This window comes from Scomber scombrus, chromosome 5 (genome assembly GCF_963691925.1).
Source record: "Scomber scombrus chromosome 5, fScoSco1.1, whole genome shotgun sequence".
NCBI classification, from domain to species: Eukaryota; Metazoa; Chordata; class Actinopteri; order Scombriformes; family Scombridae; genus Scomber; species Scomber scombrus.
The window spans coordinates 9,447,988-9,460,464 of NC_084974.1; the positions used below are offsets into that span (position 1 = coordinate 9,447,988).

Sequence of the window (12,477 nt, forward strand, 5' to 3'; positions counted from 1 at the left end):
ATAATGGGCTGGACACAAGATTAGAAAAATCAATATCAAATGAACGAATAATACACGGACCATTATTATTATTATTATTATTATTATTATTATTATTATTATTATTATTATTATTATTATTATTATTATTATTAATAATAATAATAATAATAATACTAATTGAAAGCAACATAGCCCGACCCCTTGTATGGATAGAAAAATCAATATCAAATGAACGAATAATACACGGACCATTATTATTATTATTATTATTATTATTATTAATAATAATAATAATACTAATTGAAAGCAACATAGCCCGACCCCTTGTATGGATCTAATAGTCACTAGGAAGTTGTAATTACACAGTTTGACCACTTGTCAAATTGCCTTCAAAGCCGCGGCGCTGTTCTCCGAGGTGCTTGGTTCACTCAGACAAGAAGAAGAAGAAACCGAGGAGGAAGGAAGAGGCTCAGTCTAGCTCAGTTCTGCGTAGATGTAAACTGGTTTCTTTTTATCAGCTAACAATAGACAGAGAAAAACACACTTCATTGATTTTTTTTAAAACGACCATATATACCTACACAGAATGGCCACTGGTAAGTCTACATATCTTGTATATTTTTGCTGGTTTTTGTTTGTGAATGAGTAATATAAAAGTGTTTTAAAGTCATGTTAGCATTAGCTGCTAACCGCGAGGCCGGGGGCATGGGCGCCGTCTATTTAATGGATATGTCCGCTACCTTCATCTATTAAAGTGTTGGGAGGCAGATTTTTTTTAGTCATATTTTAGTGCGAGATTTTATATTTATGATACTTAAGTCCTGTGTATTTTCACCCCTACAGTTACGGTGTAATATATTAAAGCAGTTACTAGTGGAGGCCTCATCCGGTGTCTTTGTTTCTATTGTTTCTGTTGTTCTTTTGTTTCTACCTCTAAACCAGAAACATACCGGTTTAAATCTATATATAAACATAAACTAGACATACTTGTGCACTTCTACAGTTTATCTAATAGTCAACTTTTTTTACTATTGATGTGGGAGTGTGTATAAACCCATGATGAGATTGTTTCCGTTCCAAGCTTTAGTCGCAGCCCAGACTAAAATTGACCGCCATTTTCACCAGGTTGGCGTGGTTACGGCCTGCTCGCATGCAGCTGTCCTACATACATTCAAACCATTAGTACTAAAATCAGCTGCTTCAGTCACATAACTCTCTGGTACACTGGGTTAAAACCTTTTTTTAAATTCAAATGTTAAATCATTGTTTTTCTTTCTTTCAGATTCAGGCTACGGCCAGCATGGTGGCTCACAAAGGTAAAGAGGAAAACATTCAAAGCATAAACTTGATCTCTTACACACACACACAAACATTTATACCCCAGGGGCGATTCTAGGATCATACATGTACATACAATGCCCTGCAAGTGTAACCCCCTGTTAAACTACTCATTTCACTGGATAACGTAAATAACATCAATGCATAGAGTGGTCTACTGTAATGTATAATAATAAGGGTTCAGAATAAATCAAGATTTCTACAGAGAGGACCCTGAGATAGTTAATGAATCCTGAGGGAAAGACAATATTAATGACAGAACTATCCAAAGAACATTAAAGCTGTTAAGATAAAACCAGTTGAACCTGTAGCATAGATTTAGTTAACTATAATAATAATAACCTTGGTCTCAGGGGCGATTCTAGGATCAGACATTTACATACAATGCACTGCAAGTGTTAAAACCCCAAGCTAAATTTCTCATTTCCTTGAATGACGTAAATTACAACAAGAAACATTAATACATAGCAGAGTGTTTACTATAATGTATAATAATAATGGTTCAGAATAAACAATCACAGATTTCTACAGAGGACTCTAAGATAGTTACTGAATCCTGAGGGAAAAATCTTTTTTTTTGCTTTTCCTCTTTGAGGCCATGACAACATAAAACATGGATTTTTTTTCTCATTGACCCTAAATGTGATGTTTAACAGACCTCATATTGACCTCATTTGTTCAAAACATTTTTAAAAACTTGTTAGAGACTCATTCTGTTCGTGTACAAGATGATTTTTTTGGAGGAAAAAAAACTATTTTAAGGGCGCTGAGATCAAATTTAGGGATGCTTGAGCACCTCCTAAAAAGGTCTAAAATCGCCCCTGTCGTACACATATTTATATTGGACATATTTTCTCATTCAACTGTATGGGAACATATCCAATCTTTTGACTGGTACTGTATGTTCACATAGTCCTATTTAAAGTTTAAAACATCATGTGTGGAGGTTTTGAATGAAGTTTAAATGAAAGTAAAAAATGTTTTTATATAATTGTAGCTACGGATCATATACCGGTCAACAGAGTGGACAGGTAAGCCTCTTCCTAAATTGGTGAATTGTAAGCATTATTATATTTTTCATACTTTTATTCTCAAATATTGATTGTTATTTCTGGTTCACAGAGTTATGGACAAGGAAACGGCAGCGGCTCTTATACGGGACAGAGCTACGGTAGTTATGGTCAACCAGCTGCGACACAAGGTACGAAAAGCAAACAGTATGAGAGGGAAATTATTATAATGATGCCTCCATATTTGTTAAAAGTCCTACATAAAACAATCTTTAGTAAGCAAGTCTTGTTAGATTACCGTAAACTGATTCAGATGTGTGTTGGGCAGATTATTATATAGTTATGATTTGAAAATAGAGTATACCAGAATAAGTAAACGTTTTGTCTGTAGTGTGAGGTGGGATGTTCCTGAATTTTGTGAATCTTTGTCTTTGATAGATGGTTACAACCCTCCTCAGGCAGGCTACGGGCAGCAACCACAGAGCTATGGAAGTTATGGACAGGAGTCATCTGGGTAAGACTACTAAAATTACATCACAAGTGTTGTGAGAATGATTTCTGTTTACATTATTTGCCTCCTGAACTTGGCTTGGTAGTATTAAAAATTGTTACAAATAGGGCTGGGCAATGTGGCTGAAAACTGTCTATTGGTAATTATTGATTTTTTTAATAATCACCATATTTATCAATCAAGGCAGACAGGGAAAATTCATGTCAACACAACCATGAAAAACACTCAAATAAATAATATTGTAGGGATGACTATCAGTGCTTTCACAAAACATTTACACAATGAGATTATTGATAAATATTCATCAGTACTTTATATATAATGACAAAGTGAGTAAAAGGCAAATAACAGAACAGCTAAAACAGTCTAAGTTCAGAAATGTACATCATTTTACTGTAATGCAGCCTTTAAAACAAGGAAAAGAAACACTTGTGCCGTGTCACCATATCACGATATCCAAATTCTAAGACGATATCCACTCTCATATCACGATATCAATATAATGATATATTGCCCAGCCCTAGTTGGATGGATTCATACATTTGAATGTTTTACCATTCAGGTCCTCTGTTGTGCTAACTGTAATGATTTTATTCAACCTACTTGAAGGTATGGCGACAAGTCGACAACATCGTCGTCGTCTACACCATCATATGGACAAGGATCAGGGTCCTATGGGCAGCAAGGCTCCTATGGCAGTCAAGGGCAGGGGTCCTATGCTGCTCAGAGCCAAGGAGGAGACAGCTTTGGACAGCCGGGATCTTACAGTAGCCAGGGAGCAGGAGCAGCAGCAGCAGCAGCAGGAGGAGGAGGAGGAGGTGGTGGCGGCACTGGCGGCAGTGGCGGCAGTGGCTACGGAAGATGGAGTGAAGGTAGGAATAACTGAATCTTGAAATAAGATCCCCTTCATCACTATCCTGTAAGATGAGATGCTCTCGTCATTGAAAACCATTTTAAAAACATGTTTTGCACCAGGTGAAAGTGGTGGTCAGCGTGGGAGGTTTGGAAGTGACCAAGGAGACCGTTCAGACGGAGGTGGCTACAGAGGCCGAGGCCGTGGTGGCTATGACCGTGGCGGTTATGACCGCAGTGGGGGATATGAGCGCAGTGGATACGACCGTGGCGGAAGAGGTGGACCTCCTGGTATGGGGTAAGTTGCATAGTGCCACTGCCCCCAAGGTACTTTTATACACTGTAAAATATGAGACACATCATCACTCATCAACTATAGACCATCAACATAAATTATATTATCCACCCATCTGCTTTATGCTCCAGATCACCTAACTGGTATTTATTTTTCACAACCTGATTGATCTGATTGAGTTGTCACATATCACATAGATTATATTCACCACCTCTCTGCATTGTGCTCCAGATATAAAAGCCTCAGCCATTTTTTAAATAAGAGACATGATGGTGTTATTTCAACATCCTCCTTTTAAAAAGGGAACAATTGCTGCACACTTTATAAGTGGTGATTAACAGTTGGATATATTCTTGTTTGACCACTGAGGATCTGCTCGTCATCATTGGGGTATAAAGTAAAGAAGTGGTAACTAAACATGTCTGCTCAAAGCAGGATTTTCATTACGACCCAGCCGTACAACATTACACCAGACACTGGACTGGTTTTGAACCTTCTCTGACCAGTAAGAGGCCAATTCATGCTTTCCGTGTCCGCAGACAGTTGTGGTCTTGTGGAAGCTCTTGCGGTTACATTCCACATATAGCAGTGTAAATTGGGTTGCAGTGTAATAACTTTCCAGTGTTGTAAAGTCCTGTCTGTGAGTATTACAAACTGCTGTGCGGTGTTTTTTTGATCAGCCTTTAAATGCAGTAATCCACTTGGACTCTAGTCCGACTTGCTGGATCGCATTGCATTGTCTCACCGACACTTAAATCAACACGCCCAAAAACACACAATGGCTGTGACTCAGGAGGTAGAACAGGACGTCCACTAATCGGAAGACCGTGTTAGATTCCCGGCTCCTCCAGTCCACATGTCGAAGTGTCTTTGGGAAGATGCTGAAGCCCAATGGCTGCGCTATGTGTGTGATTAGAGCCACCTGATAAGCAGGGTGGCACCTTTTATGACAGCCCCTGCCATCAGCGTATGAATGGGTGAATGTGGCTTGCAGCATTAAGACTAGAAGACTTTTGAGGCGCTATGTAAGTGCCGTCTGTTGACCAGCGTGGACCCTCTTAGCCACGCGGGCGCTGAAAGTATGAATTGGCCTTAAGGGAAATCTCTTGTCAGTTTCAGAGGCTGTTAACATCAGACACCAAGTAGTAAATTAAGAGCATAACATCATGATGTATAATGATGCTTCTGTGAATGAGAGCAGTGCTGTAGCTGATGGTTAATCTGCATAAATGTGTTTTCTTCACTCATGGAAAACTAATGCACCACATTAAGATGTGTACCATGATAAAACTCCTTTTGAACCATTGTGAATTCAAGCCTCCTTGTAAGGACCTAAAGAATTAGCTCTTCAACATTTTTTGAGATGAGTTTATTAGCACAGTTAACCATCAGTTTCTAAGGTGAGCCCAAAAGTGCATTTGCAGTTAGTTTCATTTATTGGAGACCAGCTGAAAGCTCTTCATTGTCTGTCTTCTAGTTTATATTGTAAATTTAACATGGCTGATTGGCAACAGTTGTTTTGTCTACTTTTTAAAAATTTATTGTGTATCTTAAGACCAGTGAAAGACAATTAATACAGTTTTTCATCGTATTCAGTAATTTTGAGCTTCAGTCAGATTATTTTTCTTTTTTGCACTGTTATATCTTTTTTTTAAATCAAGATTAATGTCCAGCAGCCATACTTGAATTACCAGAAGCTTATTTTTTGGTCTGCCCTTGTGCTCTGAGGATCACACAATAGTTTTTGAACAATGGAAACTCCATCGAAACGCACCTGGAGCCACATCTGCAACTGCTTCACATTCAACAGGTTTCATTCAAGTGTTGTATATTTGACAATGGCGAACATGTGTGTTGTGTTAACATGGATCTACATTTTATACTACAGGTGTTCAGAGTGATTGAACTATAACATGGACCTCAGTTAAAAGATCTCATAAACGCACTCAGTGGAAGATTGCACATCAGTTGCTAAACCCCTTCACACCAATTTGGCCCATCATGTATTTAAACAAAACAAATTCAGCTGGTTTTCCGGCTCTTGGTATTCAATCTGATCATGTTTATTTAAAAAAAAAAAAAACAACAATCAAATTTGCTGAACTTTGTAAATGGTGACCTAGTGACTTGTGGTAACTGTCTACACTCGTCTGCCTAATTGTTCAGTCAGAGCTGCCTAGTCATCTGTCCATTGATCTCTTAATGTCAAAGACTAACACATTCCTCGTGTGAGACATTTCCACCATAGTCGCACAACCTGGCAGAAGTGCATACTGATGGGGATGTAGGGGAGCTTTGAGCTCTCAGTTGGGACAAAGGAAAAGCCATCATATCTCCAATTTTTCCTCTGCAGAGGTGGTGACCGTGGTGGCTTCAAAAATTACGGTGGTAAGTGACGAGCATCAGAACTGTGTCGGTGGGGGAGGAAAGAACTTGAGTTAGCAGAAAAGGAAAAAAAGAGGGGGGTTAAAAAAAAAAAAAACTCAGTGAATGCCACCATTTTCATGTCCAGATCCCAAGGGACTCCACCTATTGTTCTTTAGAAGGATTTCTCATAAATGTCTTCAGATATGGTAAAAAAAAAAAAGAAAGAAAGAAAAAGAGAGAGGGAGGAAGAGAGAAAACATGGAGCCTGAGTTGTAAAATAATGGTATTGTTGCATGAAGGTGAGAGTTGATTGTAAATGACAGAGGTGTCCCCAGGACGAAGAAGGAAAACTTTCTAAAAACTGGAGACATTTTGGTGGTGGTCAAAAAAACAGAACCATTGTGTTCTTGTGGAAAGGTGTTGGTATGTGAAGCAACGGTATGAAAACACCTGTCAGAGAGCGAGCTGTAAACATGGACTTTAATTTTCTTTATCATTATGCACTAGTAGGGATGAAGTTAATAATTTGTGTGGAACAGTACAGGTGATTGAATATTTTGTTTTGCTCAAGTCTTCTCTTCCATCCTCTCCTCTGTTTTACAGGCTCTCGAGACTACAGCTCAAGGGATGAACCAGGTAAAGCAAATCCCTCAGTGTGTGTGAGCTCTTGAAGACACTTATATTACAAGTTCATTAGGGTTGCACTGATTAGTCAGCTATAATTTAAAAATCTGTCCATAGCTGCTCTAATTACAGAGCAGGATGTAATTATCAGTTTAATGGTTAGAGCAAAGTGTGTGTCTCTCTGTCAAACTTGGTTTCTGAATTTATTATATTATTTTCACTGTCTACTGGTGTAAAGGAGTACATCCCACTGTTCCATCTCCTTGTGAATGACTATTAAATGTGATCATTTCTGATGTCTTCTCTCCACTTTTTTTGGTCTCTCTAGCTGCTGGGGAGCAGGACAACTCTGACAACAACACCATTTTTGTGCAGGGACTGGGAGAAGATGTCACAGTTCAGGAAGTCGGTGACTTCTTCAAGCAAATCGGCATCATCAAGGTATTAAATTAGTCTGTTTGCATGTCTAGCACTGATTTCCTTTCACTTGATTGATTACATTTTCACGGTAACGCATCTTAATGACTGTAAAGACTTTATTCAACAGATTTGCAGTAGACTTTTGATTGCATTATGTGATAAACTATTTGTCAGAGCAATCACAATCAGTGATCAGAGTTCCTGTTTTATAACTCTTTATCCTTTGAACCATTGTTGCCTTTCTTTAGATGTTAATTGTGTTAACTATTTAAATAACCAGTGTTTGAGTAATACCGGTCTTGACATGATAAATAGCAGGACTTTTTGTGCTTTTAGGTGAACAAGAAAACCGGCCAGCTAATGATCAACATCTACTCGGACAAAGTCACCGGTCGGCCGAAAGGAGAATGTACAGTGTCATTTGATGACCCGCCATCAGCCAAAGCTGCTATTGATTGGTTTGATGGTAAAGAGCGTTCATATCCTGAAGCTTTGAAACTCTCTCTAATTATACTGATTGAGCATCCCGCCAACTGATCTATCCTCTCACTTCAGGCAAGGAGTTCCAAGGCAAACCCCTCAAAGTATCGTTTGCCACCCGCAGAGCCGAGTTCACACAGAGAGGAGGAGGAGGAGGAGGAGGAGGCGGCGGCGGCGGAGGAGGAGGAGGAGGAGGAGGAGGTGGTGGTGGAAGAGGTGGGAGAGGAGGTGGGTAGGAGCCGTAGGCGTTGGCTCAAGTCTTGGATAATTAACGTTTCAAATATTTCGCTTCTGAATTCGACTGTTTTTGTTGCTGTCAGGTTTCAGGGGTCGTGGTGGTGGAGGACCCAGCTTTGACATTAAGGGAGGAGACTGGCCCTGTCCCAACAGGTCTGTATGAGGGTTTTATATAACTCAAGTTAGACTACTACTACTAAAGTTTTCCAACATTGTCCGGAGTCACACATGCAGCACAGAGCCGGAAATTGACTATGGCAGACGCGTTCTCGCCTCAAAATACTAATACACACAAATAATTTTGTTGAAAGCACAATATGGCACAATATATTCTTCAGGTTAAAGAACAATGAACAAACAACAAGTCAACCCCGCCCCTCTGCCCCGAAAAAGGCCAAAAAAGAAACGAATAAACAAAATAAGAAAAAAAACAAAACAGAAATAAAATAATGTGTATATAGTCATATGTAAATGCACACTCACAAACCTATGGATGTATATGTATACATATAAACACAGGCACAAGAACACGTAAACAAACCTACACCCACATTAGAAAAAGTATATATAGCGTACATAGACTCTCTTGTATAGATGGCACAATAGATCCAGCTACGGTTTTTCATATGTGCAGTATTGAAGAGCAAAATGTCAGACATGCAGGGTTACAGTAAAGGGTCTGAATAAATATACATTTATAGCAAGACATAATCTGTGAAGTTGAACAGTGTGAATAAAAAAAATAACATGTCATCTCTCTTTCTGTCATCAGCTCTTGCGGCAACATGAATTTCGCACGACGACAGGAGTGTAACAAGTGTGGAGCCCCCAAACCAGGAGATGGAGGATTTGGAGGTGGAGGTGAGTGCTTCTTCTTAATTTAAATACTGAAGGTTACTTGTATTCCTGAAAACATGCAGGGTTGATCTTACCAGACAGTTTTTTGGGGGGGGCTTCACGGACTAAAACCAGAACCTGAATATAAACATAAATATCAGTCGTGTGTGATAGTCTCTTACTGACACTGATGATGATGATGATGATTGCATTTGCAGATCGTGGAGGCAGAGGAGGTTACGGAGGTGACAGAGGCGGCGGTGGCTTCCGAGGGCGTGGTGGAGGCTTCCGTGGAGGAGATCGTGGTGGCTATGGAGGCGGTGGCGGCGGTGGATACGGAGGAGGAGGCTACAAAATGGGAGGACGGTGGGTTAAAAAAAAAACTACGATTTTTTTGTTTCTTACATGCATATAAATATTAGCTGAAGGCACACTCCTTTCAGCTGTTTTAAGATAATAATGCATTTTATTTAAAGGCGCCTTTCAAAGCACTCAGGATACACATAAAACGGTACATCAAACAATATAAATCAGCTAACATTGATGTGAAAGTTAGTGCAGTTTTTGCAAAGATATGAATGTGACAACAAAGTGCAATAGTACAATAAGTAAACAAATAATCAAATAGTCATTTTTCTCAGCAGGAGGCCAAACATTTACTGCTCCTAGTTTCTGCAGTGTAAAGATTAATCATGATGTTAGGAAACTATCACACAAAACATTTTAGTTCTGTTTTCTGACAATTCATAGAAGAAATAAAATCTGCAGGTTCATTTGAAATTAAAATAATTGTTAGTTGCCAGAAATGATTTTATCCGGTGCAGTTTGGTGTTTGACCAGAAGAGGGCGTAACTGCCCTGAGACAAATCTGAGTGTGTAACTTTGTTAAAGACCTAAACTGTCCCAAAATCAATTAACTGTTCACATATGGCGCTTTTCCACTACACCGTTCCAGCACGACTCGCCTCGACTCGGTTCTTTTTGCGTTTCCACTAGGGAAAGTACCTGGTACCTGGTCCTTTTTTAGTACCTGCTATGGTGAGGTTCCAAGCGAGCCAAGCCGGTACTAAAATGTGATGTCGACACACTGCTGGCCGCTGATTGGTAGTTGTCGCTGGAAGCGTCATGAGCCGTCCCACACAAGAATCAAACCCGGCATTTTTAACCATAGTTACAGCCATACGGCTTAATTTTCTTGCTTTGTGTGTGACAGAAAGCCTCATACAGCAGCAAGTACACCACTGCCTCAATGTCCTCCAATTATGTGTTTTGTGTCGCGTATAAGACGATGTCACGGCAGTTTCACGGAGCCGTGCTATGACGACCCCGCCCACGTTGAGTAGGTACTTTTTTGTAATGGAAAAGGAACCGTGGCGAGCCGAGGCGAGTCGTGCTGAAACTGTAGTGGAAAAGCACCAATAGTAAAGGTGGCAAAATTATCTATTGCATACTATTCCTACAGTGGAGTACTGAAAACTGCAAAAAGTTTAAATGCACATGGGGAAAAAAACTAAATATTACATCTTTAGAAATGCTTTTTTTAAATTGTCTTGGTAAAGTTTTAATTGTCAGTGTCAAGTATGTTTGTTTCTGGTATTGTAACTGCAAAATCCTTTAAAGATTAGTGTATATTAATACTGAATACAGTCGAGACACAGCTGTAGTTTAACCTCCTGACACCTGAGCTTTTGTTTGGTATGCATTTGTAATTTCTCCAAGATATTTTGGGATTAGTCAGACCTGATAGGTACAGAAAGTAAGCATTGTAGTTTCCTCATATGGGGACAATGAATTCATTTTACTGTATAACACAATTAATACAACATAAAACTATTTCCTTACATTTACTCGTTCTCAATGTCATAAACGAGGAACATTTTTATAAAACTACAAACAATATTTAAGCGTGGGTCGCAGGAGGTTAAAGCACAGTCTTTAAATTAGATTTTTAATTTCAGTCAAGCACTGAGGCTCTTTAAAAAAAACAAAAAAACAACTCACAACCATTTTAGCCTCTTTTTTTATTTTTTATAAAAGAAACAAAGTGTCTGAATATTAATGCAACACCCTTCACTTAATGTGTTTGTGCCACTTGAAGGTCTTTTAGATATTTGCACATTTTAATTTATTGCTACTTTGCTGAAGGTGAAGAGCAGTATTAGTCAAAGTGAAAGTGGAAGGACGTTCTTTTTTCTTTTCTTTTTTTAAATCGAAAGCAAATCTTTTTTTTTTTTTTAAAGTGGGATGTTGGACGGAGGAGAAATTATCCCCGTTTCACCTTCATCTGTAATTTAATGACAAAAGTAGGCGTTGATCGTAACAATACATCTTTCCTTTTTTCTTTTTCTTTTTTCATCCCTCCTTTCTCAGAGGTGACCGCAGAGACGACAGAAGAGAGCGACCATACTAATTGTTGAGACAGACGCCGTTCCAGCTTTTCGAGTTTGCCAGCGAGGGGAAGGGGCTCTGGGTTAGAGAAGGGGATAGATCAGACATTGAGTTTGACTTACCCCCTTTTTTTTTATAACTTTTTGCGTCCCTCCTCCTCCCCCCATTACCTATATTACTCTTTCCATCTGTGCGTGAGGGGCAGGAATGAGTTGAGTGTTGGCATGTTGTTTTTTTCTTTTTTTCTTCTATGTTTGATTTCTTTGTACATCTTTTTAATTTTCTCTGAGAATTTAGGTGCAGATGTTTTGTGAGTTAGAATCATTGTTTTGTATGAACGGAATAAAATGTTGTACTGTTTTTTGTTTTGTTTTTTCTTCTCCACCCCCCCCCCCCCCCCAAAAAAAAAATAAAAATAAAAACTGATCTTTTCTCTGTGCTTTCTGTTTTGGGTTTTTATCAATAATTTGCTACACTAAAAAAAACGAGCCTGCAACCCGGGAAATACAGGAGACACACAAAACCAAGAATAGAATAGAAAGTCTTTATTGTCATTGTACAAAGCACAATGAAATTGGAATCTAACAAAAAGATATCCAAGATGTCAACTCCAGTGTAAAATGTTCTGCACAGTTTGTACTAGGGTTATTTATTTATTATTTCATTAGTTTGAAAAACTAAATTAAAATAGTTTGCATTTTTATTTTAGTTTTAGTTAGTTTTAACAAGCGATTTAAGTAGTTTTATTTAGTTTTAGTTTTTCAGGTATTAAGAGGAAAGCCTTGATTAGTAGAAGCTGTAAAGGATGAAATAATGCCTGACACTGAGTTAAAATTAGCTGTGTTTGTGGTCTCCCTACTGGTACTAGCCTGTTATTTCAAGAAGTCAAACTAAACAGAATACAGTAAAACATTTAGAAAATTAAAACTAAGCTGATTTGATCTGCAATTCAGGTTAGTTTTAGTTGGTTTTGCATTGTAGTTTTTCAGGTATTCGGAGGAAAGCCTTGATTAGTAGAAGCTGAAAAGAATGAAATAATGTCTGTCACTGAGGGAGAAAATAAAACTAAGCTGATTTTTTTAAAAATCTGCAATCCAGTCTAGTTTTAGTTAGTTTTGCGTTGTTGCATTGTAGTT

At 38.5% G+C, this 12,477-nt stretch overlaps 1 protein-coding gene across 3 annotated transcripts; it reads left to right on the plus strand.

Annotated features, from left to right (window-relative positions):
- The first annotated feature begins 438 nt into the window (after positions 1-438).
- Positions 439-11,767, plus strand: taf15 (TAF15 RNA polymerase II, TATA box binding protein (TBP)-associated factor). Of its 3 annotated transcripts, none has more exons than XM_062419595.1 (16): positions 439-578; positions 1,265-1,298; positions 2,318-2,351; positions 2,443-2,521; positions 2,769-2,844; positions 3,451-3,713; positions 3,817-3,991; positions 6,342-6,376; positions 6,959-6,991; positions 7,308-7,420; positions 7,736-7,865; positions 7,955-8,107; positions 8,200-8,269; positions 8,889-8,977; positions 9,172-9,319; positions 11,324-11,767. In XM_062419595.1, exons 1-16 carry the CDS (start codon positions 569-571, stop codon positions 11,361-11,363), a joined length of 1,482 nt encoding a protein of 493 aa, XP_062275579.1. In that variant the 5' UTR covers positions 439-568; the 3' UTR covers positions 11,364-11,767. The 3 variants fall into 3 exon arrangements, with proteins under 3 accessions (XP_062275579.1, XP_062275580.1, XP_062275581.1); XM_062419596.1 differs by having other exon boundaries at positions 7,955-8,095; XM_062419597.1 differs by lacking the exon at positions 6,342-6,376 and having other exon boundaries at positions 445-578.
- Positions 11,768-12,477: the final 710 nt, after the last annotated feature.

Excerpts from the sequence above, each read along its gene's own strand:
- taf15 (XM_062419595.1), top strand. Across the intron at positions 7,866-7,954 it reads TGCTATTGATTGGTTTGATG|GCAAGGAGTTCCAAGGCAAA; the intron begins GTAAAGAGCGTT and ends CTCTCACTTCAG. Across the intron at positions 8,978-9,171 it reads TGGAGGATTTGGAGGTGGAG|ATCGTGGAGGCAGAGGAGGT; the intron begins GTGAGTGCTTCT and ends TTGCATTTGCAG.